General features: G+C 52.8%; 8 protein-coding genes across 8 annotated transcripts; 6 read left to right on the forward strand and 2 right to left on the reverse strand.

Annotated features, from left to right (window-relative positions):
• Positions 1–31: 31 nt before the first annotated feature.
• On the forward strand, positions 32–3309 carry J4E87_000283 (uncharacterized protein; the record flags this gene model as incomplete). The annotated part of the gene is made up of 2 exons (XM_049371942.1): positions 32–202; positions 253–3309. 2 exons carry the CDS (start codon positions 32–34, stop codon positions 3307–3309), a joined length of 3228 nt encoding a protein of 1075 aa, XP_049238076.1.
• Positions 3310–4532: 1223 nt separating this feature from the next.
• J4E87_000284 (uncharacterized protein) lies at positions 4533–9261 on the forward strand (the record flags this gene model as incomplete). Its single annotated transcript, XM_049371943.1, has 5 exons — positions 4533–4536; positions 4962–5538; positions 5596–6883; positions 6937–8472; positions 8524–9261. The coding sequence occupies 5 exons, from the start codon at positions 4533–4535 to the stop codon at positions 9259–9261; spliced, it is 4143 nt and encodes a 1380-aa protein (XP_049238077.1).
• Positions 9262–9364: 103 nt separating this feature from the next.
• J4E87_000285 (uncharacterized protein) lies at positions 9365–10686 on the reverse strand (the record flags this gene model as incomplete). Its single annotated transcript, XM_049371944.1, has 3 exons — positions 9365–10084; positions 10163–10508; positions 10655–10686. 3 exons carry the CDS (start codon positions 10684–10686, stop codon positions 9365–9367), a joined length of 1098 nt encoding a protein of 365 aa, XP_049238078.1.
• An 860-nt stretch (positions 10687–11546) lies between these two features.
• Positions 11547–12641, forward strand: J4E87_000286 (uncharacterized protein; the record flags this gene model as incomplete). The annotated part of the gene is made up of 3 exons (XM_049371945.1): positions 11547–11634; positions 11685–12112; positions 12168–12641. 3 exons carry the CDS (start codon positions 11547–11549, stop codon positions 12639–12641), a joined length of 990 nt encoding a protein of 329 aa, XP_049238079.1.
• A 433-nt stretch (positions 12642–13074) lies between these two features.
• On the reverse strand, positions 13075–15463 carry J4E87_000287 (uncharacterized protein; the record flags this gene model as incomplete). Its single annotated transcript, XM_049371946.1, has 2 exons — positions 13075–14267; positions 14323–15463. 2 exons carry the CDS (start codon positions 15461–15463, stop codon positions 13075–13077), a joined length of 2334 nt encoding a protein of 777 aa, XP_049238080.1.
• Positions 15464–16068: 605 nt separating this feature from the next.
• J4E87_000288 (uncharacterized protein) lies at positions 16069–18839 on the forward strand (the record flags this gene model as incomplete). The annotated part of the gene is made up of 2 exons (XM_049371947.1): positions 16069–17473; positions 17521–18839. The coding sequence occupies 2 exons, from the start codon at positions 16069–16071 to the stop codon at positions 18837–18839; spliced, it is 2724 nt and encodes a 907-aa protein (XP_049238081.1).
• Positions 18840–20234: 1395 nt separating this feature from the next.
• J4E87_000289 (uncharacterized protein) lies at positions 20235–21160 on the forward strand (the record flags this gene model as incomplete). Its single annotated transcript, XM_049371948.1, has 2 exons — positions 20235–20927; positions 20981–21160. The coding sequence occupies 2 exons, from the start codon at positions 20235–20237 to the stop codon at positions 21158–21160; spliced, it is 873 nt and encodes a 290-aa protein (XP_049238082.1).
• Positions 21161–23123: 1963 nt separating this feature from the next.
• Positions 23124–26761, forward strand: J4E87_000290 (uncharacterized protein; the record flags this gene model as incomplete). The annotated part of the gene is made up of 3 exons (XM_049371949.1): positions 23124–23319; positions 23367–25148; positions 25194–26761. 3 exons carry the CDS (start codon positions 23124–23126, stop codon positions 26759–26761), a joined length of 3546 nt encoding a protein of 1181 aa, XP_049238083.1.
• Positions 26762–27112: the final 351 nt, after the last annotated feature.

Raw genomic sequence — 27112 nt, forward strand, 5'->3', positions numbered from 1 at the left:
AAAGTGCGTCACAACTCCACCTTACTCCATGATGAGCGCCGGAGAGGACGACGACCTGAAATTACAGCGAGCATCTGCATCGCTCCTGTCTGACTTCGAGAGGCTGCTACCGCGACTACTGCGGAAACGGCAGCATGGCTCTGCCCTTGGTCCCGTCCGCCAACATGTCCGAACAGCAGACATGTACAAGGCATGCAGCTTGGTATGAACCCTATCAATCAATGTTCTGAATGGCTGTCTGACCTTTTACAGATAGAGCCATTCCAGGAAGACCCCCAGATTCTAGACACCCACCTCAAAACCTTCATACCTCCACTCGTCGCCGCCTATCTAGAAGCAATATCGGCGAGCGCCACAGAAGAACCGAAACCAGGATTTGTGACTCTTGCATACGCCATATGCTCCGTCTTGAATACGTTCTGTAAAGTCCGAGGCGAAAAGGTCGTCAAAGGCTTCTTCAATAACGAACCACGTCATCTCGAAGCGATCTTGGGCGAGTTAGAAGCGACTGGGGTTGTTAAATCTGAAAATACCGATGCCCTACTGCAGGACACAGCTCGTCCCTGGATAGAGCGCTATGTGCTGCTCTTATGGCTCTCACAGTTACTACTCGCGCCCTTTCCCCTGGAGTCTATGTCTGGGTTGCAAGTTTCTGCAGAAACACCTGTAGCTCTTGGGCTGAAGCTCCCGGATGAACTTCCAGGTGTCACTCTTCGGGTAATTTCTCTGTGCATGTCGGGGCTTCAATCCCCAACAAAGGAAAGAAGCGCCGCTGCAAGTCTCCTAGTGAGGACATGCGTGCGACCAGATATGCAAAAGTTAGGTTTACTGGATGCCATGGTCCAATGGTCCTTGTCTTTCTTCACAGACATATCCGAAGAGAAGACCGACATACATCAGTGTCTCGGAGTTCTCTCATTCTTGTCAGGGCTATTGGCCTCCGCTACGAATGAGGAGCTTGGCCCTTTCCTCGCTGCCATATACCTATCCTGCAGAAAGATACTGGATCAGGAGAGTCTCGCTTTTGTCAAGTCATCAGCTGTGGCTCGAAAGCTAGTTGTGAAAAGCTTGCGCAATGTCGTTTTGCATTGCCTACAGGCGACGTCAACCCTTCCTGGACTCGATTCAACCGTGGTATTGGAAGAAGTCATCGAATTTCTCCTTGAAGCACTCGCGGATGGTGACACGCCAGTCAGATACGGTGCTAGCAAGGCGCTCAGCATCATCACTCTCAAATTAGACGCGGAGATGGCCAGCGAGGTTGTCGAAGCGATACTTGGCTCGCTCACAGAGAACATCTACTGGCAGGGGTCCAAGCGCAATTTGAACAGCGTGAACCCACTCCGATGGCACGGTTTGACTTTGACGCTGGCTCAGCTTCTCTATCGCAAAGCAATCTCTACCAGTCATTTGGCGGACGTTCTCAACGCTCTCCTACTTTCCCTCGGCTTTGAGCAACGGTCGCCCACTGGAGGGTCCATTGGTACGAACGTACGCGATGCAGCTTGCTTCGGTATTTGGGCGCTCTCTCGCCGCTACCCCACCACTGACCTCCTCGCGGTCGAAACCGCGACAATAAGGGCTTCCGAGCACCTCAGATCATTACACGTCCCTCAAGTGCTGGCAATCGAATTGGTAGCTGCTGCTTGTCTCGATCCAGCAGGCAACATCAGAAGAGGCTCATCTGCTGCGCTTCAAGAACTTATAGGTCGCCACCCCAATACAATAGAAGAGGGCATACCGCTCGTACAGATAGTCGACTTCCACGCTGTCGGGCTCCGCCAGCGCGCAATGTGCGACGTGGCGATCAAGGCTGGAGAATTACAGTCTCTGTACTGGGAGGCCCTATTCGGTGGTCTTTTAGATTGGAGAGGAACCGGCTCGTTGGATTCAGACTCACGTCTATTTGCAGCTGAGGCCATCGGGTCTCTTTCTAAGGCTCGATCGCCTGCGGTAGTGCAGAAGATGTCTGATCAGGTCCGCGGCAAGCTTGCGGCGTTGCGTCCTCGCGAGGTGGAAGAGCGTCAAGGGTTGGTGACTGCCCTTGCGACCCTCGTTGACACGACAGTAGCTATGCATGTGGAACAAGCGCCCGAAAACCCATATGCGTCCTTGATGGCTCTTTGGACTTTATTCTCAAAAGAACTAGAGCTTGAAGACAAGGCATTCACTTCGCCGGCATTGCGACCCCAGTTCACCGCATCATCAGTTTGTGCAATTATCGGAGCAATCTCGAGACTCACCAATGGGACTCTCAGCAAGCTTTGGCCTTCAAACCTACCCGTGGCACAGGTTTGTAATTTATTGGACCTTTGTCTCGCGCGTCATGAGGAATCAGTCCTCGATGCTATTGCTACCGCAGTTCCTGCAGCAGTCTCATTATTACCTAGATTACCGGGGTCTGACACATTTGGCGTCGTGATGTCATGGCTGCTGCGTTTGGAAAATGAAGCATCGTACAATGGGTCGCGATGTTCCGGGCATGCGATCGCCCTGGGAGCTGCGCATGGCAGCTTGGACAGCCTGGCATCCGATACTGAAAGGGATGTCCTCCAGCGGCGGATCGTAAAGGTACTTACTTTCAGGTGCACATCAGCTGTGGCAATCGAGGCCCGAACGGTGGCATTACGTGCTCTGCGTTGTTTGCTTGGAAGCAAGAACCCTAAATCAACTCAGCTTGCTGCCGATGTAGAAGACCAGATCGCGAGCGCCTTGCACATTGCACTTAACGACTACACCATTACAGAACGGGGAGATGTCGGGTCACTCGTCCGACTCGAGGCCTTGAATACCGTGCGCTTGGCTTGGGCAAATGGAATACTCACCGAGAAACGCAATGAACGCGAGTACGATATCTACGCCGACATCGTTCGGCTATCTCTCGAAAAGCTTGATAAAATGCGCATGAACGCCGCTCAAGTCCTCCAGCTGAGAGAAGCCGGCGGCGCAACCACAGACGAGGTCTCCTCTCGGACTTACTTCCTGAACGCACTAATGTCGTTACAAACAACGAAAACCCCCGCGATCAGAGAAGCTATCTGTGTTGGTTTTGTCAGCTCCGCGGGGATGGGCTCCGAATCCGTGGCTCAGAACTCACGAGCAGCTTTGCTAGACTTTGTCGATATGCTACAAGACGAAGATACATCCGACGTTACGCAGTTTGCCTTGGTTGACTTTGCAAACTGCGTCCTGACACTCCTGAAGAACAACATCACCAACGATAGAGTTTTGCTCCCGCTACTAGAGGTCATCGCCTTCTTGTTCGACATGCAGATCATGCAGCGTCTTCAGTCGACGTCTTTCAAGTAAGGGCTCTCTCTTGGTGTTCCATATGCGCATGCGCTAATCGTGTCAGTTTCCGAGCGCTTCTTTCGTATACGCAGAAAGCACACTTCAAGTCCACGCATATGCAAAAGCTTCACCTCGCGCTGGATGTGTATCGGGGCTTAGGTGTCATCCCAATGACCAGGAGCGATACGCTAGCCAAAGCTGTGAGCATGCTGTTACATCCGTTCCCGAAGGTATGCATAAGATAATCTATTGCCGCTGGCTTACGTTAATGAGGTCTAGGTACGCATCACAACAGCGGAGACTCTCTGGTACTTGACTCACGAAGGAGGGTTGAAGCGTCACGACTGGACATTACCATCGAAGAGTCTGAAGCCGGCCGTAGATGAGATCAAGACATGCTTCGCGACAACACCGGCTCAAGCGCCATGCTGAGTGCATATTACCTGGGATTAACATACGACTCGTGGTCTTTAACGCAATTTCTATGCCTCTTATCCTGAACGTGTTTTGTTTTGTTCATTATTCAAGCGATATGAGCCTTCTGCTCAAGCTGGAACGTCCTCTGTCCTTGATTGCCCCTTACGCGGAGTACGATAATCGCCCCTGTCTTCCAGCTGTGACGAGTGGCGCGAATGTCCATGGGCATTTAACCATTGGCCTATCAAATTCTGGCGCTATACCCTGCAGCTCTCATGTACTGTAGAGGCGTTGCAGGGCGCTACACCCGGCTGCGAAAGTGGGGGCTGGGGGCCGCTTAGTGTTCGGTGGCACAGATGGACGGGCGTTTGTGTCAACGCGCATTCCTTCCTCTACCATCGTCCCGAGTTTTGTTGCACCTCTGACTTCAATTCCAACACCGACAATTAATTGTCATCCATAAGAAGCCGATACCATGTCGCAAGACGCGGATAGTTCGAGCTACAGCGCCGATGATGAACGAATCATCAAGATCAGGCTGAACAATGACAGATTAGACCAAAGTCTGTTGGCTGCAAAACGAGCCACAACACAATTTCAAGGGGCCTCAAAACATGAACAGGACAAGTTCGCTGTCGCAGCATCGATGGTCTATACCCCATCTGACGGAGAAGCTCAACGGCTTCGGATCATTACCAGGTCAAAGCGGGACACCAGTGGAACAAATGATGCGAGATCTGAACACTGGTTGTACGTAAATCATTCCAATGGCTGCATCATGCTAATGACATGCAGGCATATCCAAACTCACTGCATAGCTTTCGATGCGTTTGAGGTACGCTTCTATCCCTAGACCACTGGCAGCAATCTAACGATCATGAAAGAAAGCCGCAACCCATTTTGCGCTTGACTATGACGAAGACGCCATACCGGTTGTGCTCTCTTTTTTGAAACACATCAAAGGTGCATGCACGAAGCGAACCTCACACGGCAGCTATATACGGCCGAACACAGTACTGCGATGTGATGGAACCGATCCTACACAAGCCCATAACCCTGACATATCTGCTATCTTTGTTGCTTTTCCGTACTTTGACATTGGTGCGCTCCTTCCCTCTCGTACACCAAAAGACACATCACTACACGAGGTTCGGTAAGTTTGCAGCACGCAACGGCTCGTATAAGAAAACTACTTTACTGACATGTTGCTGGATGGTGCGGCAGAGGATTGTCCCAGTATACATATCCGCAAGAAGCTGCACAGGGTCGGGATGACGAACAAATGTTCCAGAAGTTCAAGGGTATAAGAAAGGGAGACACTCTCCGGGTTCCCCAATTCTGGTCAATGGTTGTAAAGTCCCATCTTATCATCACCTGCGGACCAAGTGCTCTCCCGGAACTCTTCGACGGCAGTGTTGAGTTCATCTCTGGGGACTACCTTCGCACAGACGGACCCAGTCTAGTTCAGGTCACCGATTTCTACGGACAAACCACGTACCTACCGCTCAAGCTGTGCTCAACATACGTTGCACTTCGTCGTAACATTGAGAGCAAGTGTCTAGATGACAGCGAAGAAGATGGCGAAGACTATTTCATACATGTGGGGTCAGATGACTCAGTACTGGAGGCAGATCAATGGCCACACATCATGAAATCCGAACGATCTGCAATGATTGTTTTGCGTCTCAGCCGGAAGAGCACAAGCAGGGATATCTCCTTGATCGATCGGTCGCGTAGTGAACAAGGAAAGATTGAGTATGGTGATCTGAGCTCAGAACATGACTCAACAGATGAAGACAAGACTAAAGCACTTATCTTAAGGCGACCTTTGTAAGCGGTTACCAGCCGAACACATTCTCTCTTGGCCTCCCGCTGATCTTTATACAGCAACGATGTCGAGCCGATTTACCACTCCAAATACGTCGGCGCAACCAGTGAGCTTTTAGCAAGGCAAGGTTACGTCGTGAATGACCCCTACTCGCTCGTGAGTGGCAGCAACCCTATTACTAGCCCGAAGCCGGTCATCTTCCGCCGTCCAGAACGTATGGTAAGGCCACCTTTTGCACAAGATGGCCTTCATGTTGCCAGGGCCATCACGTATGAGAGTGATAACTCTGGTCATATCAGCAGTGGTTCGTATGCATCCGTTGTTGACACCAAAGAGCTTGCTGGTAAGGCTCTATCGTTCGCGGAAAGAGTCAGTAGTACATCATTAGTTGATGATCCAGTCGAGTCGGCGCACAGTTCAAGAGAGTCTCATGTACCTGAACACATCGACATAGAAGACGATGAAAAGCTCTCCGGCTCTTTCGAACTTACGCCTGATGTCTACGATACGAGAAAATACACAGAAAAAGATGTTCAGGGTCCGTTGTCATCATCATCTCGCTCAATCAACGAGCGAGATCGTCCTGAGTCTGAAGATGAAGAGGCTACGTTGGGAGCGATACGGACTGCGATATCAGATCGTGAAGAGGGCGTGGGATTTGGAGTAAAAGCCAAAGCTCGCTTTTCACAAAGTCAACCCAACTTGCACGTTGCCACACAAGATGCTCCAGGATTATTCAAAGGAGACGTAAAGGGGGAAGAGCTCGTTGACTCAGATCTACCACTACAGGATGATGCGAATATAACACAGGAAGAAAAGAGACGTCTCGGTGTCGAGGATAGCCCTGGGGACCTAAGGGATCTCGTGGGATTACAAGTCAGAGACCTCAAAGGACTAATAAGTGAAGAAGTTGCTGCTGCGTTGAGGCAAAATACTGACCAAGTCAACCGAGATGTCCAAAAGCAACTAGAATTTGAGCTCCGCAATCGACTCGCCAAGTCAGGCCTCCTTCCAAACCTTATCGAAGCCATCATCAATCAAGGAACCGACACAGCACCCGGAAGAGAAGAGCGGTCTCCACCTAACTATACCAGGGTACCGACCAGTCAACTCGATAGGGCTACTTTGCTTCACTTCAATCTTCGATTCCAGCATGACATACTTGATCCTAACTTCTGGATCATCTTCCAACACCTGACAACAGAAGAGTTGCTGCCGATGTTTGACCACACATGCGACCGTCGGATAGAGGCGCATCTCGAAAGGAAGCGTCAAGAGGGATCACGCGCTCAAACACAGGAGCGACAAGAGCAGAATCCGCCGATGGATGCTTCTCCGTCCGAACATGTACGCACTCGCTGACGGAGATTCGGAAGTGAAAATCACACTTACTTTAACAGGATGATAGAGCTTCACGCGAAAAGACGATGGACAGAAATCGCGCAGCCACGACGTATCGAACGCGAGAAGTTTCCCCAAGTCCTAAGCTTACAAGATTGAATACCGGTCTTCGTGTGCCACCTTTCCTTGCATGGCAAACACGAGAGAACCCGTCAGAGCAGGATATTGATGAGAATACCCATATACAGCTTACTCTGTTTGCTATCGAACAGCAGCTGACCAGGACGCGGACGGACGTAGCAAGACTACCAATCGATCTCACGCATCCATTTGCCCACAAGTATCAATTAGGTGTACGCCTCACCAATAAAGAGTCTTCCCTCGACGCTGTCCTGACATCACTAGCGGCCTGTTACAGGGCCTGTGCCAGAGTCGTTGGAAACACAACTAAACCCAACGAGCTGACTGTAATGGACGACACAAATGGCCTCTCCAATCCACTTGAATCAGGTACCGGCACTACTACCAGTGACATTGCAGCTGATGTCAGAACTGATTCAGAAGCGGAGACCTATGTCACGACGAGAAGAGTCACCCAATGGCAAATGGCTCTGATGCACAAACACGCACAACGCGTTTTCCATTCTACTATGGAGATCGTAGACCAATTTGTACCAAAACACTACGATCATCAGCTCCTGCGCAGATGTTGGGGTGCACTGAAGTTTATCATTGAGGTAATGACTCCTTTGAATGCGCCGAAAGGCTGTTTTGGCTTACTACTTACACGACCTTGGCAGATCGTTGGCTATATGGGCGTCAAGAATGTTGTATATCAAGAGCTGGAGGAGTCAGAGCCATCGTCGACTTACGCGATCCGTGAACTTCCTCATAAAGAATACTTGAGGCTTCACAAGCTTACTGATCTATCCTTTCCTGTTAATCAGTGTGACTTCTGCAAGCGCGCAAGGTACTACTCGAGCGCGGAAGAAGCTTTCGAACATCTGCGGCGCGATCACGTCAGCGATACGAATCAGTCATCACATCTTTCTCGAGCACAGCTATCCCACTGGGTTATGTCATCTCAGCTAGCTGGTGTGGAGGAGCAAAACGAGCTCATTGTCGAGTATCTCAGTGCAATGGCACTGCGCGTTGAGACGTTGCGATCCAAAGCAATTGATATCCGCAACAGTGTCGCCAATGAAAGAAACGAAAAGCCGAGCGAGTATCTCCTACCGCTATCGCTTGTAAAAGCAGCAGAGATGATTCTGCAGATGATCGATACTTGCGGGTATAGTGTTGTTGAGTTGCACAAACTCAATCTGGACGATACGATGCCGATCATTTCGTGGAAGGAGCTCAAGACTCACATGGACCTGCTTTCATACTTTGGCTCAGCAGCCTCTACTACGCTTTCGTCAGCGCGCAAAGAGCTACTGATCATGGCGCATACCGGCAGCCACCGGGGAGCTGTACAAAACTTCCGCAGTACGCCTGAAGTTACTTTGCTCATATGCCTCATCCATCTCTGGTCAAGAGCGGTATTGCACGACTTGTCTGTACCTGACTTGTACCGAGAGCATCTTTCGAAAATGGTATGTGCACTGTTTAGCTCAGCCAGATGATTACCCGCTAACAAGACATAGCAATACGAAGCTAGCCGTCGGCCCTCCAAGCTTGCCCTCCGAGAGTTGTACCTCTTGGAAGAGGAATTCGAGATGGTAGCCTCCATCTGCGCTCAACAACGCCGCATGATCAGGGATTTCTACGAAATCATCGGTCCCTCCACCTATCGCATAGCCACTAAAGAATGTTTCAGAGCCGACAGAGACGTCGTAATTCCCCTCATGGACCAAAATCTCAGCAGCCCTGCCAGCATGGGAGCAACTTCTATAGGAGTAAGGGAAACACAGGCATTGTTCGATAGGACCAAAGAGGTGCTCCGCCACAACGTTGAAGTCTCAGAAGAAAGCAACTCGAAAGCCATCAGAGTGTTTACTCTAGTGACAATCGTATTTCTCCCTCTTTCTTTCATCTCTTCCGTGTTCGGCATGAACACTACGGATATAAGAGACATGAGCAGCTCGCAAGCTCTCTTTTGGGTCATTGCCATTCCTGCCACAACGCTGATTGGAGGACTCTCCTTGATGATCGCATATCATGGAACGTACATGTGGGCTAAGGTACGCGCGATGGGCGATGCTATGTGGGGATCAGAGAAGATATCGCGCGGGCGGCGTGCCTGGAAACGAAAGCCAAAAGACGTGGAAAAGGTAGACGATGGCGAGATTGCAGACACACGGCCTCTGGGACCAGGTCATCTTCGGAGAAGGAAGACAGTCTTGAACGTCGTTGGGTCGAAGAAGCCAAGGAAGTTCAGGTAAGTAGGGGTTTGATGGGGACAGTCTTACTATAGCCCATCCTTTCGATAGCTGTCTCTTACTATCCATCATCATGACCGGCCAAATCAAGGCTCTGTGGGCACGTTTACAGTCTCGCTTTTGTCCTGTCTTCATTCAAGATGTCTAACACCTGCTTCTCTGCTTCCCACGCACTCCCCCAGCCGCTTTGGTATCCATAGCCAGCATGCCCGTAGCTATGCACTACTTCAACTCCATCAATCTTCTCTCTCTCGACCCTTGGACCTCCAGTCCTCATAGGGCGCAGACCAACACCATGTCTAATGACACTCAGCTCGGTCACTTTTCCGGTCTTCGGTACGAGCGACGGACATAGGTCGATGGAGCGTTGCATGATGCGCTGTGCGAGGTTGGGGTCAGGCTGCGATTCCCAAGAGTGGTGTTGTAGACAGCCTCCGAGGATTGTTCCACCACCGACTGCGCGCTGCATAATATACGTAGCTTCTTCACTGCCATCGTCGGTTCCGCTTACTGTCACCATGACACCAGGCTCGTTCCGCACTAGGACAATTTGACCACGTCCAGGGTACACGTTACTGTCCATGACGCCTCCGAGTGTGGCGGCTAGAAGACCAGTACAGTTCACGACGGCATTTGCATGCCCCGAGGTATGGAAGCTGCCTGCTTCAGAGATATGGGAGAGTATACCGCGCTTGATGGTCACACCGGCCTTCACGCACTGTCCCACGATCCAGGGAAGATAGACAGCAGTATTTATGCATACTGAGGTAAACTCTGTGCCTCTGTCATAGCCTTCTGGGAGTTCAGATTTGGACAGCACGCGGAACTAAGAAGCATCAGCATGACTTCACGCAAGCAACGTAGATGAATGTATGGAAACCGAGTTGGGGTAGGCACTACATACATTCGGCACAACGTCCTTGAACCATGCGTCTTCTTTGGTCAGCTCTTCAAACCACTGTCCTGTAGCGGTGCCTGCATCTTTCTCTCGCCCATAGACCCTCGTCGCCTGGTAGTGGATGCCTGCTTCGGGTATCTCACGACAGATCCGATCGAGCTCACTCCAGGTAGCTTTCTCGAACCTCTGCAAATTTGAGCCTGGCTTGCCAACAGGAAAGTAGTTTGCTCCAGCCCAGGGTGATGCATATTCTATGTCGTAGTCGCCGGGCATGTGCTTGGCTACGACGGTAACGCTGAGGTCCTTGTGCTTGGAGAGCACGAGGGCTGTGGAGAGGCCGATGACGCCTGCTCTGGGGTGGTGTTAGTGCGGTCTTGAGGTTGCCGCCCAAGATGGATTAGACATGTTGGAGAGTCATAGGCGAGGATGAGTACATATTACCACGGGACGTGGAGGGGCAACACAAAATATCATGACAGCATTGATAGGCGAGCTTACCCGACAACGACGACACTCTTCTGGTTGGCCATGCTAGCAGCTCAGAGTCAGAGCGATGGCTGCCTTGACGCACCCGTGATATGCCGTGGGGTGACTGAACAGGACTTCCAAGGTTGCTATCGCCGTGGATGCGGAGCCTGATGAGGATGGCGGGGTCATGCCTTGTATCCCCGGCTCGCCTATTGGCTCCTTCCCGCACACGAGACAAAACGCGTGCGCACATGCGAGCTTTGTTTACTGACCATACGGCCTGCTTGCTATTGTAAAGCTATTATAACGCTGGCCCCGGCCCCCTTCACTTTGGTGCTATTGTCCAGAATATTGAGCAAACTCGGTCCTCGCCCACTTGCACGCGCTTTTTGCCCTTCACCGCCGATATATCGCGAAAAACAGTCGGGCCTGCCCCATCGGCTAGCTGGGGGAGCTCTGTGGTCCGTGACATCATTGCAGGCTCCGAGGTATGTAGGCCGAAGATTTTTCCGTACCATCTGGAGCTTTAGTTTCTGCCGTTTGAAAAGTACAAGAAGGCGCTGTCCCGGTGTCTGGTTGGCTGACGTCTGATTGTACTTCTCCAGGCTCCTGAGCGCGAGCTGTCCTGACTCGGGGCGGAGATCGTTGTTCCTGCGACCCGCCAAGCTGAGCCATCCCTGTCGCCGTGTCCCTTCGAGAGCCTCAAGAGTTCGGGCGCGTCACAAAGATATTCATCATTCACGTTCACCGGCCACGACCTTCACCAACTTGGCGTGGCCGGCCCAGCCCTCTCTACAATAGCAACTGTCGCACCTAAGCTCAACCCTCATCCATGACCCCGTCACCCCACTCCTGTGCCTTCCTCTTTGCATTACACCGACTTCTCCTGTCCAACACGCACGCTTGATACACCACCACCAATATGGCTACCCGAAGACAGCGGGCCAACTCGCCTGAATTTCCCATACTCGAGGCCAATGCCCTGTATGCCAGCCAGATCCGCGGCGATGGTGAGCTTAATTACCCCATATTCCCATGTTCAAGGCTGACTTCGCCCAAGGCAACTGCCTCTTCAACGCCCTGTCTGACCAGCTCTATGGCAACCAAGATATGCACGAGGTGCTGCGCACCACCACCATAGAGCACATGAAGGACAGCGCGGACTTCTACCGCCAGTACATGGCCTGCAACACGGTGCGACGGAACCCCAAGCGCAAGACTGCTGCAGCTGCCGCCAACCGCCTTGACACCACATGCTACACCGACGAGCAGCTGCAACAGCAGTTTGAAGAGCACGTCGAGAAGATGGGCCAGCCCGGCGAGTGGGCCGACAACATGGAAGTCTCAGCATTTGCCTCCGCCCTCAACGTCAACGTCCGCCTCTGGCAGGCTGACTACACCTACCTCTTCTCGCCCCGCACATGCTACACGTCGAATGAGGACTTGGCTGCTCAGGACAGCCGCCAGACACTTCACATTGCCTATCACGTAAGTCATGCCACCACTGACTACCCCGCTGGCACAGTGCTGACGTCCAAATTAGACTTGGGAGCATTACTCTTCCGTCCGCAATATCGCCGGACCTCACAGCGGCCCCCCTGACGTCAACATCGTACCCCAGGTCATCTCCAAGAAGCGGCCTAGCCCTAGTGTCGACGGTGACGACGATGACCAGCGTCGCCGCTCACGCAAGCGCCGCTCGCCTCTGCCGCTCTTCGACTCCGACTCTACACCAGAGGGCACTGAGAGCTCGTCAGATGAATCAAACGGATTCGCAGCGTCGCAGCGGTCCAACATTGAAATTCCTCAACCAGAGCCCGTGAAGGTCAAGCTCACCATCAAGCTCCGCGGTCTTCGCACCTCAGATACTTCCTCCCCTACTCCATCCTGCACGACTTCTCGCGCGCCTACGCCCGCACCACCTTCCACACAAACCCCATCAGAGCCCAAGAAGCCGGCTCCTGCAGCACCCAAGAGTGTTGCCGTGGCAGAGACCACACCCGCTGCTACCGCCTAGTAGGCTTGGTAGCATCATGGCCTTACGACGACGGACACCGATTCACGGTTCATATTGATGACGCTGACGATGATACCCCAGCATAACATTGGGCGCTTATTATTCCCGGGTTATTTTCCTTTTCCTTCTTTGCATAGCATACGAGCATTGGCAGGGGCTGTCTGTTACACATCGTTGCATATGCCAGCATGACTGACGGGTGCCAAAGTGCTTGGGCCGCGCTCTGTTCACTGGCTTTGGCGTTTGGGGGTTACGCTTGCGTTTCCACATGGATGATGATGGCTCATCTCTTGGGATATGACTGAACCTAGAAATGAGAAACCATTACTGCTGTTGACTTGTCGCTGCTTGATTTGTGTGTGTGATGTTCAGCATGTGTGAGGTTGTTGATAAGTACGTCTTGATCGTCATGAGCATTATGCATATCTACCGTCTATTCAAAACCCTCACCCTTGGCATCCACCTCGCCCTTTGGTCTCTCAAGCGCCGGACTCAGGGGCCCCGCCATATCAACAGGTGGCACCTGAACCCCAATTAAGCTCTTCCTATGCAACCGCGGGCTCTTGTCCAACGTCTCGGCTTCCTCTTCCACCTCCGGACTCAGCCTACCATCCTCATCGCCCTCTCCATGCTCACTACCATAGCCCTGATTTGCCAGCCTCAAGCCCATGATCTGCTGCCTCAACTCATCCACAAATCGCTGCATGTCCTCGAATGGTAATCGAACCGCTCCTCCATCGGCATTTTCAGCTTGGGTGTTGTATAGCCGGAGCGCTGTATCAAGGGCGCGTTCCGCTTGCTGCGACTTGTCCAGTCTGTACCAGTTCTCGCTGGCAAGCACGGCCCAAAGCGCTGCTTTCCGACGTCGGCTTCCTAGTTTATACATGCCCACGCCAGTGCGCACAGCATAGCAAGCCGAGATGCGTTCGGTGATGAGTGCATGACCTATCGAGCCTACAAGACCTGTTTCCAGAATGCGGGTTGCCCAGCGTGCGGCGTCGTCTGCGGCCGAGGAGCCACGGAGGCGCAGAAGCTCGAAGCTGAGGGCGAGGGTGCGGAGAGCATAGTACGGCGCTGCGCTGCGTTGGCGGTCGGTGTACGAGTACGATGCAGCTTCTATCCACGCATCGATGTTCTCAGCGCGGGACTTGGAGGATAGTGGTGTGGGTGCCATGAGAGCCGACAAAGCGGCCATTTCAGCAGCACCAGCGTAATGCCGCCATGCTTTGTCGTTTTGGAAGTCTGTCCTTAGGATATCATAAGTGCTCAATGCCAGTTTCCAATCGCGCAGCATAAAGCAGTAATCTGCTAGCCGTCGCATGATGGCTTCGGGGGCGTCGGGGCGGTAGAAACCCTGTAGGCTGTCGTAGTTGGAGTTTCCTGATGCAGTCGAGGATGATGAGGAGGTTCTTGAGCCGCCAAAGGGTGTCCAACGTTTTGATAGAGACATGAAGCGGCCAGACAGACCGCGGCGTCGGGACAGGATCTGCTCGTTCCAGGTTGAGACGCTGCGCTCCATGTTGGGTATTATGGATTGTGTGACTAGTTCACGGATGAAGGTACGCAAGCTGCTGATGTCGGAATCGGGGAAGTAGGGTGTTGGGTCTGTTATGTCGTCCGTGGTTTCTGTATAAATAGTCAGTACGCAGGGTTGATATCAGGTTTACACTATCATGATTACCTCGCCTCTGAATCTCTGCTAGCTCTTCTCCTGCAGACATCCATTCGCACGTCGGTAGACGTACGCTGTCATCGTCTGAAGCTATGCATTGCTGACTCTTCAGTCGCAGTAAGTGGCAGTGCAGACCAAAATGGCGTTTCATCGAGTCGAATGTCTGGTTGGACTTGGCGATATCCCCAGTCTCCTCATCATGTATCAGGACGTAGTATCGTAAGAAGTCGTTCTCTACCCATTGCGGAAAACGGAGATCGCCGTCATGCTGGCGATTGTAAAGCCTCCGCAGCTCTTCTATAGGGTGTGGATTCCGTGATGAGATGGCTATTATGCCAGCCACGGGATGAGAAAAGGTCTCATGAGGCACTACTGGTAGTCCTGATAATAGCCTCCGTAGATATAGAGTATGGAATGGTGAAGCGGTGCCGTCTGTCTGCGTGGCTGTTGTGTCGCCCTTGCTCATGTAGTCGGACACGGGGGATTGTTTGTTGAACTCGGAGTACTGCAGATGTCGGTCGACTAGCTCTTCGATTTGCGACACATCGCCTCCTGACCGTCGCGGTCGCCGTGTGGAGCTCGAAGATGTTCGTTGGCCACCTGTGTCCACGCGCAAGTCTGGATATGCATCGTCTACGCCTATGAAGCGCACACCAAAGTCCTCCCAGCTCTTGCTCGCCCCATTGCTATCTCGTATCGTGACCTTTCCTGGCACTGCCTCTCCGAATGGCCGCAGAAGTTGTAGTAGCCCGCCCTCCAATCCCTTGCCCCGAATCAGCTCTTCCGTCTCCGCGTCCGCAAGCACAGCAACGCATGGCACAAACGCCCGTTGTATAAGCGCGCGGTACTCGTCCGATACTCCCGGCGGCAGGCTGTTTGGCGTGCCTGTCCCACTCAATCTTGAACCCGGCGAGAAGACGGAGCCCTGTACGGTGCTTTGGGTGGGGGTTGCGGCGCCGGAGTTGGGGCGCGACGTGGATATGCTCGTGGTGGACTCGAACAGCTTGGAGAGGCTTGGGTTGGAGCGGCGGTAGGGGAGGCTTGCGAGAGAGGAAGCCGGGGATGCGCGCTGTTTGGGCAGTATCATCGACGCCTCCACATCGGCTGGGTACTTTGGGGGTTTCGGCGTGGCATCCTGAGGCGGCGTCATGAGAGGCTAGGGCGCTGCGCCCGCGGGGTTCTGGATGCGCGCGGAAGTTCTGAGGCAGTCGGCATGTATTCTGATTGTCGTGTGCTGGACTTGGCGGCAGTGAAGCGCTCCTTTACTCAGCCGCCCGTTTGTAGCTGCGCGAGTGTGACGACGTTGGGTGGTGCATCATCGCGGTTGCGGCCGCTGCGCTTTGTGACTGGACGAAATGCGGCATCTCCATCAGCACACAGCCGTTCCCTATCGTCGCACATGTGTCTGCAGACATAGCACACAACGCACACTTCAAACTTCTTGTCTGTCCCTACGGCGCTTTGCGAGCTAGAACCTCATCGCAGCAATCCTTCTGACTCATTTGGATGTCGTTGATGAGTCGAGCCTTCCTCTGTTCAACGCGAACAATTTCACTACTATACAAACGTGACTTCCCTGCACCCACCCTTCGACCACTATCACGATCGCTTCTGCTTTCCAGAACCTTCTCTGCTCTCACTCTACAGCCAACTCGTATGTCCCGGACCGGCTCACCATCCCAAAACCAAGAACCAAACGCTAAACGGCGCAAAATTGCCCGGCCCTCACCCAAATTCATACACCCCTACGGCACTATGGCGTCGACGGATAATGCCGAATCAGCCCAGTTGGAACTCACTGAGGTCGAATCGAAGCTCAGACAGCTTCTACTGGACGTGGCTGCTTACATTGACGAAGCACCCTCAAGCAGCGATGTCACTGGTGACCAGGTTCCAGAAGAGCTAGCGAAGGAAAAGATTGTATTGCGTTGGACTGGCGGATGGGTGCGCGACAAGCTCCTCAAAATTGGCAGTCATGATATCGACGTTGCCATCAACAAGATGACTGGTGAGCATTTCGGCCTAAAGATGCAAGAGTATCTCGAGATACCAGGCAATGCTGAAAAGCACGGTCTGATCGACAAAAACGACGCCCTCAGTGGACGTGACAAGACGAAGAAGATTGCACCGGGGCTGCACAAGATTCAGGCAAACCCCGAAAAGTCAAAGAACCTCGAGACCGCAACTACCAAGATCATGGGTATCGATTTGGACCTTGTCAATCTGAGGAAAGAGACATATAACGAAGTCTCTCGTAACCCAGAGATGGAATTTGGTACAGCGGAAGAGGACGCTATGCGGCGCGACGCTACCGTCAACGCTATGTTCTACAATCTCCACACTTGTCAGGTCGAAGACTTTACTGGGCAGGGACACAAAGACATGGCTTCCAAGATCATCCGTACTCCACTAGAGCCTTACCAGACCTTCAAGGATGATCCGCTCCGGGTACTGCGGCTGATCCGCTTTGCTAGCCGCCTCGATTACATGATCGAGCCGGAGACAGCAAAGGCAATGGGCAACGCAGAGATACAAGACGTCTTGAAGATCAAAATCAGTCGTGAAAGAGTCGGAATAGAGCTCGAGAAGATGTTGAAGGGTCCCAGACCACGTATGGCTCTAGAGCTGATCGACCAGTTCGGCCTTTACAGGACAGTCTTCACAGATCCTACCCGCGAGCTATCTGAACCGGACACAGCCTACTTCAAGCCAGCATACAACTTTGTTGAGACCATCATCGAGAAGAATGCCGATGTACCAGCTGCTATCCCCGATACCTTGCTGAGAAACGAGGACGAGAGGTATCTAGCTTGGGTTTGCACAACCATGATGCCTTGGATGGATGCACCCACAATACCTCATCAGAAGCCACTACAGCGACCCTACTTCGCTGCTTATCTAGTAGCTCGCGAAGGGTTCAAGGCCCCAAATAAGATCTGCGACGTCATTGCGTTTGCTTTGAGCAACAGCGAGGAAATCCGCAACGTCGTCGGTCGGTGCGCCAAGGGACTTCGGAGACCGGATACCATCAACCCGACAGATGATGCCACTGCTAGGGATACTTTGGGTATGGCTATCCGTCGTTGGGGCTCGAGCTGGAGGACGCAAGTCTTTATGAACCTCGTCTACGAGATTGTGCTTGGGCGGGTGTCAAAAGATGGTCAGTGTTGCCAATTTGCTTACTTGGCCATTGCTAATTGTTTCTAGAAATTCTTCGATCATATGACAGCTTCCTTGCCCGGGTTACCGAGCTCAAGATTCTTGATGTGGACACGTTCAGACCTCTTCTCAAAGGTACAGACCTTGCCAAGGCACTTGGTACCAAGCCTGGCCCTTGGATGAAGGACGCCCTCGATGTCGTTATGGCCTGGCAGCTACGTAATCCCGACACAACTGATCCCACCGCTGCCATTGAGGCCGTAAAGGCTTCTAAGGACGGACAAACTGATAGTGAGCTTTCCCTTCGCCTGGCACATCACTTTCTTCAGCTTACCATCCCACCTCTCTTTCCGCAGAATAAGCCCACGTCGAATGCGCTGGAAGCTTCGCGGCAACCGGCCCCTTGGAAAGACACTGGGAATCAGTATGCTTTGGACTTGCTGGAATGGGCGATCAGCACACTCGACCGGAAAACGATAGAAGGGAAATGGCATTTGCTGATGCCTCCGATACTGAAAATGATGGACGACATTGATATGAAATGGAAAGCGAGAGGATGCCACATGCTCGGTCTGTTACTCGATAATCTGCACCAGAAGATCGGGATGGACGCTGGGAAGAAGTCATCGATAGCCGTGCAGAGTTCCACAAGCTTCCTGCAACGCACTGGGTATCACAACATCTTTACTGAGGCTCTGTTCCCCATGTTCACCTACATCCCTTCCATCACACCGGAAAACGAATCTGTCACCCTTTTCCGAGAAGTGTTCCCTACTATTATCTCACTCGCCCAGCTCCTTCCGACAGACCCCAGCAAAGGCCCCTCCCGAGAACGCTTCTTGGACAAAATTTTGCGTGAAGGGGTCCTCTCTCCTCTTGCACATTTCCCTACACCCTCGTCGTACCCGGAATTGGCCACCCTGATCATGTCACACGTTCCTGTATTATTAGGCCACATGGGCATTGATTGTGTCAAGCACCTTCGCGACCTTGTGCCTCTGATCTCGGCTATACTGCAGGAGCCGTTCGCACTTAGTCACAAGCCCCTTCTTCTTTCAGCACTGAAAGCGCTGCAAAGCGTGTTGCTCAATGCGTGGCCTAGGCTACCGGGGTACAGGGGAGCAATCATGATGGGCATATGTTTGCTGTGGGCTCGGTGTGTAGAAGAGCGAAAGAAGGCCGGTAGTCAGGACATCGAGGAAATAACACGCCAGACACAGGAATCGGTCGCTATGCTGGACGCGATTATGCAGGCTACCGAGACGGACGGACTAGCGAAAGTCTGGGAGCAGGAAAAGCAGGATCTGATGCAGGCCTCATCCGGAGTTGAGGAATTATTTGACGAGTGTGTGACCGGACAAGAGTAAGCACACGTTCTCTGCGTGTCAATGAGTAGTACTTTAGCAGCCAGAAGAAGCTGCATTCATTCCATCTTTTTACGTTGTGATGTGCAGTATGTTGGGCAGTAACAAAATCATACAAAGCTAGCGCGTTGGAACCAGCAAAGCAGGATGGCTGTTTTGTGATGATCGAGTTCTTCACATCCTTGCACAGCGTGGTTGCTGCACAGTGACGACAGGCACGTGGGTACCGCCTGCAGCGATTGATTCAGATGGCCCACATGCAGGCTAACGGTTTTAGCCATGCATCGAGTGTCAGAAACAGGAAGCTGTTCTATCCTCGGAAGACGATGCCGCACACGTCGAGCGTATGAGTGGGCATTCGCGAATAGTTGCATCAGGCGACAACGTCAAGTCTGCCTGCGTTGCCGTGGGGTCCGTGGCTATGCGGGGCGACAGCTTGGCGTGTAATCGGTGTTTACACAGCCCAGATGTCAGGTCAGATACGAACTCGGGTCCTGACTGCTGCAACAATGCTGTGTAGACATTGCAACCTCCCACATGCTACTCACGGACAGAGGGCCGTTTGAGACTGCGCGCGGTGTTCTTGAAAGTGGTTCCTGGGCGCTGGCTACTGTACTCGAGTCAATAGCGGCCCGCACACCCCTGCCGGGGACGAGGATGCCATTGGACGCCTTTTTTCGACGAACGCGCGTCTCACGCTCAATGAGACGATGCTGGGGATATGTGATCTCAGTATGATGCCCGTGATGTAGAAGAGGTGTTGCTTGGCGGCATGGGTTTGGAGTGGGCCACTGTCGCATGCACATAGAGAGTGTACTCCAAGTAAGCGCGACTGCGGTGCTGCTGCGATGGATGATTATAGACGGAGGCGCAACCGTCTGACGGAGATATATGCTAGAGGCGTGGGTGAAACGCGGGGCCAATGAAGAAGGCGCAATCTGACTATTCTGTCGCTAGTGCAGGTGGCGCTTCCCCGAAGTCTGCCTGAGCGACTTCACGATGCTCGACGGCAAGTGACTACGTCGCCGAGAAGACGGGCGTAGATATGGATGCATGAGTGGTTCGCGACAGCGGCGCACGAATGAAGACTCGCAAATACTAAACCCGACGCGTCTGGCGCATGCAGAGTCTCGACGTAAAGCCGATCGGCAGCGCTCAACAAGCGTGGGCGGGACTCAGCCTCGTTAAGGTGGTTGCTTAGGGCTAGGGGGCATGTCACGGCCACTTCTTCCCGCCGCGTCCATTGCACCTCGTCCTGCTCCGACACATGTCCTCTGCTCCGGGCCCGCCGTGACTCTCTCTACACTTCGTCGCGGCACATCTCCACGGCGACATTAGCAGCTCGAGGGGTGCGCGCCGCCCAGCAGCCACGCCTGTGCCGACACCTCTCCCAAGATCATGGCCAGAGCTTATTTCGCGTCCAATCCCTCCACATCCACCACGACGACCTGTCTAGCTAGCTCTGCCCAGACTTGCACTACGACCACCACCCTACCCTCCGCCGCGTCGCCGCCCCCGCCAACTCCCTACAACTTCGCGCGCCTCGTCGGCTCCTCCTCTTCGTACCCCAAGGCCGAGGACCACGGCGACTCCAGGTTCAAGAGGTTGCCAATGCCTCTCGAGCTCGCCATCTCGTCGCGGGCGCATTGGCTCAGTCGGGTCCGGTCATGTCTCCGCCTGCTCATCATCGTCCTGAGCGGCGCAGTCGTCTGCATGCTCATGCACACGTTTGAGATCTACCGCGGCAATCGCTACATCGACCTGCGCAAAGGAGAACTGCCCATGGTCTGGCCTGCCCATACCAACCTGGCGCCGACCATCATCCTCTTCGCCATTGCCGCCGGCAACTTCCTCGCCTCGGTCGCCATCCTCACCCTCTCCTTCAAGCGCTCCTTCCGCCGGCCCTTCCGCTCGCGCGACGTCTACCGCATCGTCGCTGGCAGCTTTGGCGTCATCATGTGGATCACAGCGCTGGTCGTCTTCAACCTCTTGGACAAGGCTAGCAAGGCAAGCTTGGGAAGATACTCGTGCACCAACGCGAATGTCTTGACCAACGGCCGCTACCAATACCGCGCCGTCTGTGAAGAGCAGGTAAGACAGCGCCCCTTCCGAGTCCAACTTCATGCCGCTGACAATTTCTCCAGGGTGTCGCATTCTACACCGCCATTGGCGCAGCCTCCGCAGAGCTTCTCACACTCATCACTCTCGCCATCTCCGCCATCCTGTCCGTCAAGAATCAGGAACCACCCCCGACCATACAGATTCGCGAGAAGAACAACTCGATAAGCTCCGGCTCAAAGTACCACAAGCCTTTAAAACGATAATGCCAAAAACACGCACAAATCAATTTTCCAAATCCACCAATTGTCCTGTTTTCGCTCTTTCCTTGACCTCTTATTTCCCTTTTCACGTCGCTGCATGATACCCCGGATTTTCTCGTTTAGCGGCAAACATACAACCAAAACTTTATACGGCGTTATAATCTCGGACCATACTTTGCTCGTTGCGCAGGGCTTCGGGCCATTATGACGACTTCATCTCCCATCGCTCAAATCATCTGCATGGTATCGCGACATTGCGGCACATTTGGCGTTTGTTTCATTTGCTCTTCCCTTGTATATCTGCATTTTCCAGCCTTGGTCAATACCATCATGAACGTGGTCTTTGTCCCGTCCCCCATCACCATTAGAAGAAACACGTTGAGCCCTCCTGTTTGCCCAATAGAGTAACGGTCGCATCTTGGTATTGTCACCCTAGGATCTTGTAATTGGAAGAGAAGATGGGTGGTTTTGCTTCGGAACAAGTAGATGATATAACAAATACAATAAAACAATCGAAAGAATAATAGAAGCGCGTGGTGTGTTGTTACATGTGTTTGTTTTGATTAAAACGCCGCACTATGTGCAAGGGCTCTGATGGGCAGTTAAAGTGCGTGCTATTGACATCAGCTCTCACTATGACGTGAGCTCGGTTGCTACTACATTCACAGTATACTTTACTCTGAGGATTAGGTTCTTTAGTGACAAGGCTCTATGTCGCGCTTTGTGATTCAGTCTCGTTCTTGCCTGGGAAGCTCGTCAGATAAGAGGCCATTTGCTAACAATTTAGAGCATGTCCTGATATGAAGTCAGACTCCCATCTCACTTTTTACGACTTCTAATTGCGAGAGCCCTTCGACTGGACACGCTTCCGCTTTCGCATCATGCGCTTTGCCATCGGGTTGAAGTCCGAGGTGAAGGTGACTCCCCACTGCATCTGGCGCCGCGCGCTCTCACCTACTGCTGTCTGCCTCAACCCCACAAACAAACGCCTGCGTCGGCAGTATTGCTCTGCCTTCAGAAGCTCTCTACCTATCCCATCCTGCCTATTTAAACCGCAACATTGAGGAATTTCCGAATGAGCAAAAAATGGCATTCCGACGGGCTTGTGAGGGCGATGGCAAAGACTCACTCCTCCAGATGCTTGTCCCAGTTTTCTCGCCTCTGTGAAGTAGCTGATCATGCCGCGGGCGCATGCTTCCAGCAGATACCTCTCGTACCTAGGTTTATTTTTGCCCTTTTCTCTGGCTTGAGTTTGGTGCTGGTTCGAGACTGGTTGCGGCCCTTATTTCTATTTGCCCTTTTGTCTTCGGCGGGTATGACCTTTTCTTTTCGCTTTATTGCCGCTCAAGAGCTGCGTTGGAGTTGAAGTTTATAGCCCAAGTGTTGATAGCGAATGGGTAGTCGTTTTGGAGGTAGACAGTTGCAGAGCGCGCGTTTCTGGGTGGATGTTTGCCGGTGGCAGTTTCCAGTGGGTGAGAAAGATTAGAAGTCGACGCGGTCGATTGACATGTATTAGTAGTAGTCTGGCTTGACTGAAGCTATTAAATCTATGCGTTGTCATACCAGCGTCTTGAAGAATCTTGTGTAGGTCTGTATAGAGAGCAGCCTGTAACATGTCCCTTACCGTGGCCACAAAGAGAGGTCATATTCGCCTCGCTCTAGGCTCTGAGACATCCGGAGAACGTCACAGACTCGTCCTGGCGGTGTTTTAAGACGCCAAATAGCCAAGATACACGGGCGGATACGTGTATCGAATGCTGGCCGATGTTGCAGTGTTGCAAGGAGACAAAGGCGAGGTGCTGGAAATGTGGGAGATGTGGATTGCGGAGTGATGACTGACGTTGGCCGATTGGAAGCGCGCATTGACCCCGGCTAGCGCGTTAATCCCTGCATGCTCCCGCTGAGAACTTCCAGAACTTTTTTGAGGTCGAACACATGCGACCGTGTTTGCGACAGGATATGAGACATGGGCAAACGGTCGGCTTTCGAGGCCAATACCAAGAGTGCACACTCTGACCGCGACTCGAAGCGTCAGCGATTCGACGACACCCACGAGCGCAACTCACCACGACCGAATGGCGCCGCCGAGGACATCACGTCTGGGCGCGACTTACAGAATGCGCTGTACTTCGACCAGAGCTCCTCAGCCGGCTTTCGAAGTGGTAGGTGCAACCAGATGCTATGTATGATCAACGGCTGACATGATTAGGCCTAAGTACTTTCAAGCGATTCCTCGATTCGATCCTCTACCCGACCGATGAGCACGACGTGCCCCGCAAGCGAGCCATTCTCCGTGAATACCTGGACACACAGAAAGGAAGAGGCCAAGATGAGAAGGAAAAGACGTTCCTGCAGAACCTGATTCACGGGTGGGACCACGCTGTCGAAACCAACTACAGTGCCGTCGTCTCCCAGGTAACAGCTGTGCTCGCGCTCCTGTTTAAGGTTTTTGCGACCCATGGCGATTTCCTCGAGTACGGCACTCTGCTGGCCAAGACTCTGCTACAGCCATCGGTCGCTCGTCGTTTCGTCCGAAGTACCTCAGCGGCACCCAAGGAGGAGAGCGTCATCGCGCCGGCATTGCGACTGCTCACAGAGCTTACTCGGTTCAATGAAGGTGCGCATGCGAGGGCCGTATACGCCAAGAGAGACTTTACGCTCGAGCCGAAGATACTTGGAAGGAACATCAATCTCGGAAGAGAGCAGTCGGCGGCAGACCATGTCAAGAAACCCAGCATTCGCACTACGGCCATCAGGTATCTTCTCATGCATTTGAGGTATCAGGACGAGCGGGCAAAGAGCGAAATACTCTCCAACACCAACGTCGTCCGTGCCGTCTTCGATCACATCCGCGCGGACCCGCCGTTCCTTATCTACGAAATCCTCGATGTATTCACAAGCCATGTTTTTCAAGACAAGACTATTGCAAGGCACACCAAGAGTAGAATTCTGAACGGCAAGGCACTCTCGCGTATAGCCGGTCTGTACAGCTATGAGGTGGAGGAAGGCGCTCTTTCCGAAGGACAGAAAGCACCCGATCAGCTCGCTCACGATTTCCTTCGCTTAGTTTGCACCGACCCTGCTTATGGTGTCATGCTGCCAACACAGGGCTTCTACCCGTCTACTTTTGATGACGACGAAGGCGAGCTGGACGATGCAGCTGACTATGGCAACGATCTGGGCCTGGAATCAGTTGACAACTACAGCAAGACTGTTAAAGTGCGGAACATCATTCTTTCAGAGTTCATCCAGAGCCAGAGGCCATACGCAAATACCTTTCACCAAGAGCTTGTCGTCGATATCTTTCGAGCCTGTCCTGAGCTTGTAGCAGACTACTTTGTCAAACGACGCGACTTCAGTTACGATCCAAAGCTTACTTCGACATGGATAGGATACTCCGCGTTCTTGTATCAAGCTATCCAGCTCCCTGTACCCAAATACTTCGGCGCGAAGAGGAACTTCCGCGACCATCCACCGCCGGTACCTGTCCTTATGAACAGCATCCTTCCACAGCCTCTGAATCAGCAAGTGCTCACTAAATGTCTCAACCATAACTCCGACCTCATCCAGCTGTTCGCCATCCGAGTTCTAATTGTAGCGCTCCAGAAGTTACAGGCCGTTCTCCAGGAGCTCAACAATGCCAGTGCTACCAGATCCTCGAAACAGTGGGAGCAAGCAGCCAAGCGCCTAGTTTCAGAAGTTAGCAGACGTTGCCCGCCGATTCGCACTGTCTTTTTGGCACTGAAGAAACCTGGTCTGAAAGACATGAAGCGGGAGTCGATCACCAGGCTGCTGCGGCTTTACTACGAATCCACGCCCCAAGTTGCGCTACAAGAGAAATTCGATGTTTCGCTACCGTTGTGTAACGCATTGGTAGAGGTCGACAAGCCCACAGCTTCGCCCGAAGACAAGGTTTTCCGTATCATGGAGCTCGAGCACTGGATACAGATGGCGAAACTATCACCAGCTATGCGTTGGTGGCAAAAGCAAAGTACGTTATCTCGACCTCTTTGGACAGCCCTTACTGACTTTGCAGAATCACTTCAATACTCGCCATTTGTAACACTTCTCAAGCTTCTGGTGACATCGAAAGAGAGCGAACTGTACACAGGCATTAGGTCTCTCCTGAGCGACATTTTGAATGACCAGGAAATGTTGCAGACCAAGACTTCACCCGACGCGCTCGATGCACTAATTGCTAGTTTGGGATCAACCTCTGGATCAGTAACGCCTTCTACCGACGTCCTCGAGTTCCTGGACGACTGCTGCGCGCGGTTCACCAAGGTGCCTATCAAGTACTTTGATGATTTAGATGTCATGTGTGGCCGCACTGCGCAATCTACAACTGGGCTTGGGCCATTCAGTAACTTGCTCATGACACTAGTAGAACAATGGCCCTTCAAAGGTGGGGAGACAGCCACAAATAACACGGCGGATACCATTGCTCAGTGGCTGTCGAGACTGCTGTATCTCCTCAAGCTAATTGGCGAAGACGAGACAGCACTGGAACACGTACGCGACGCACTGGTAGAATCAGCGAATGTAGCATACAAAGAGGTGCTGAAGGATGCCTTCTTGTGGAAAATGGGCAAAGAAAGAGCGAAGGAGGCCTTGAAGCTGGCAACCGGGGCAGACTTCAGCGGCTCAGATAGATCATCGACATCGCCGGTTCCAAGGCCTACGGAAGAGCCTGAGCAGCATGCCAAGCTCAGGTCTGCTGTCGATCTTGAAAGGCCACCCGTCGAAGACAAGAAGCACACTGGACTCACACGTTGGAGGAAGAAAGAGCTGAGTGAAGCAATTGATGATGGAGACATTGGAGAACTACTGTTGTGCCTTTGCTCCGAGCACCCCGAGATCCGCATACAAGCCATCAGCAACATTCGACGTGTCATTGCGACTATTATGACAAGCAGTCGTAACAATGCTGAAGCAGACGACACAGCTACTGGACAGCAGGGACTCACTCCGGACTGGGATCTTCAGCAACTCTACCTTCTCCTCTGCGAGGTCTTGGAGTCGGTGGATCCGGCAGGTGCTGAAGCTTTTCCCTACGTTGGAGGTGTATTAGCCGCTCGTTGTGCTGGCATTGTAGCGGATCCCACACACACGCTCTTCAGCACAGTGAACAACTTCCTTACGGCCTCCCCAGCCTGGGATGTCCATTCATTACTGCGCTTCTTTTGGCATCGCATCGTCGCCAGTCAACCAGACGACGACACCACCTACCACAAGGAAGTGGACTGGTACTTCGACTATCTTCTGGACAGTCTGCGGACACCTGCAGATATGGAACTGTTTAGGAGGAGCAACATCTTTGAACAGCTGTTGACTCATTACGGCTCTCGATCATGTCCTGCGTCGGCAAAGGACAAGATCGTGAAGCTACTGCTGCGAGCAACACATGTGGAAGGCAGTACGACGCTCATCACGAGGTGCGGGCTTATCCCGTGGATACAGATGATGCTTGATAGCCATGATCCGCGACATCGCGCTCTGAGGACACTGGCCGGGCGTGTCTACGACACATGCGACCGGGAGAAGGTAGCTGCATGGAGCAGTGACAGCCTAGGCGAAACGATCGCTTCGCTATGCAAGGTCTGAGTTTTGTAGTTTTGCACATGTCTGTAAACCGTATGGGGCGTTGGGGAAGCCACTCCGAAGCATTGCAGGGCGTTGTTTGCGACTTCCTAATCTAGAGGTCATCTGAAGGTCATTTGTGGCGCGATTGCCTGGCAGAAAATCAAGGCTGCCACCATCACGCGATATGGTCTGATTCCCATGCGCAATCATGTCGTGATTACTGTGAAGATGCGGCTTCAGCGAAAGTGCAGGCTGAAGTCATGTGCTGGACCCTAATATGACGCACCTGCTAGGCACTCGTTCCCGCAGCACTTCTTGGCGCGCATCTCCCAGGGCTCTCTCGAAGAGGCCCGCACCGCTCGCGACCTGGAC

The sequence above is a fragment of the Alternaria ethzedia genome, assembly GCF_023757985.1.
Source record: "Alternaria ethzedia strain BMP 0044 chromosome Unknown scaffold_1, whole genome shotgun sequence".
Lineage (NCBI taxonomy): Eukaryota > Fungi > Ascomycota > Dothideomycetes > Pleosporales > Pleosporaceae > Alternaria > Alternaria ethzedia.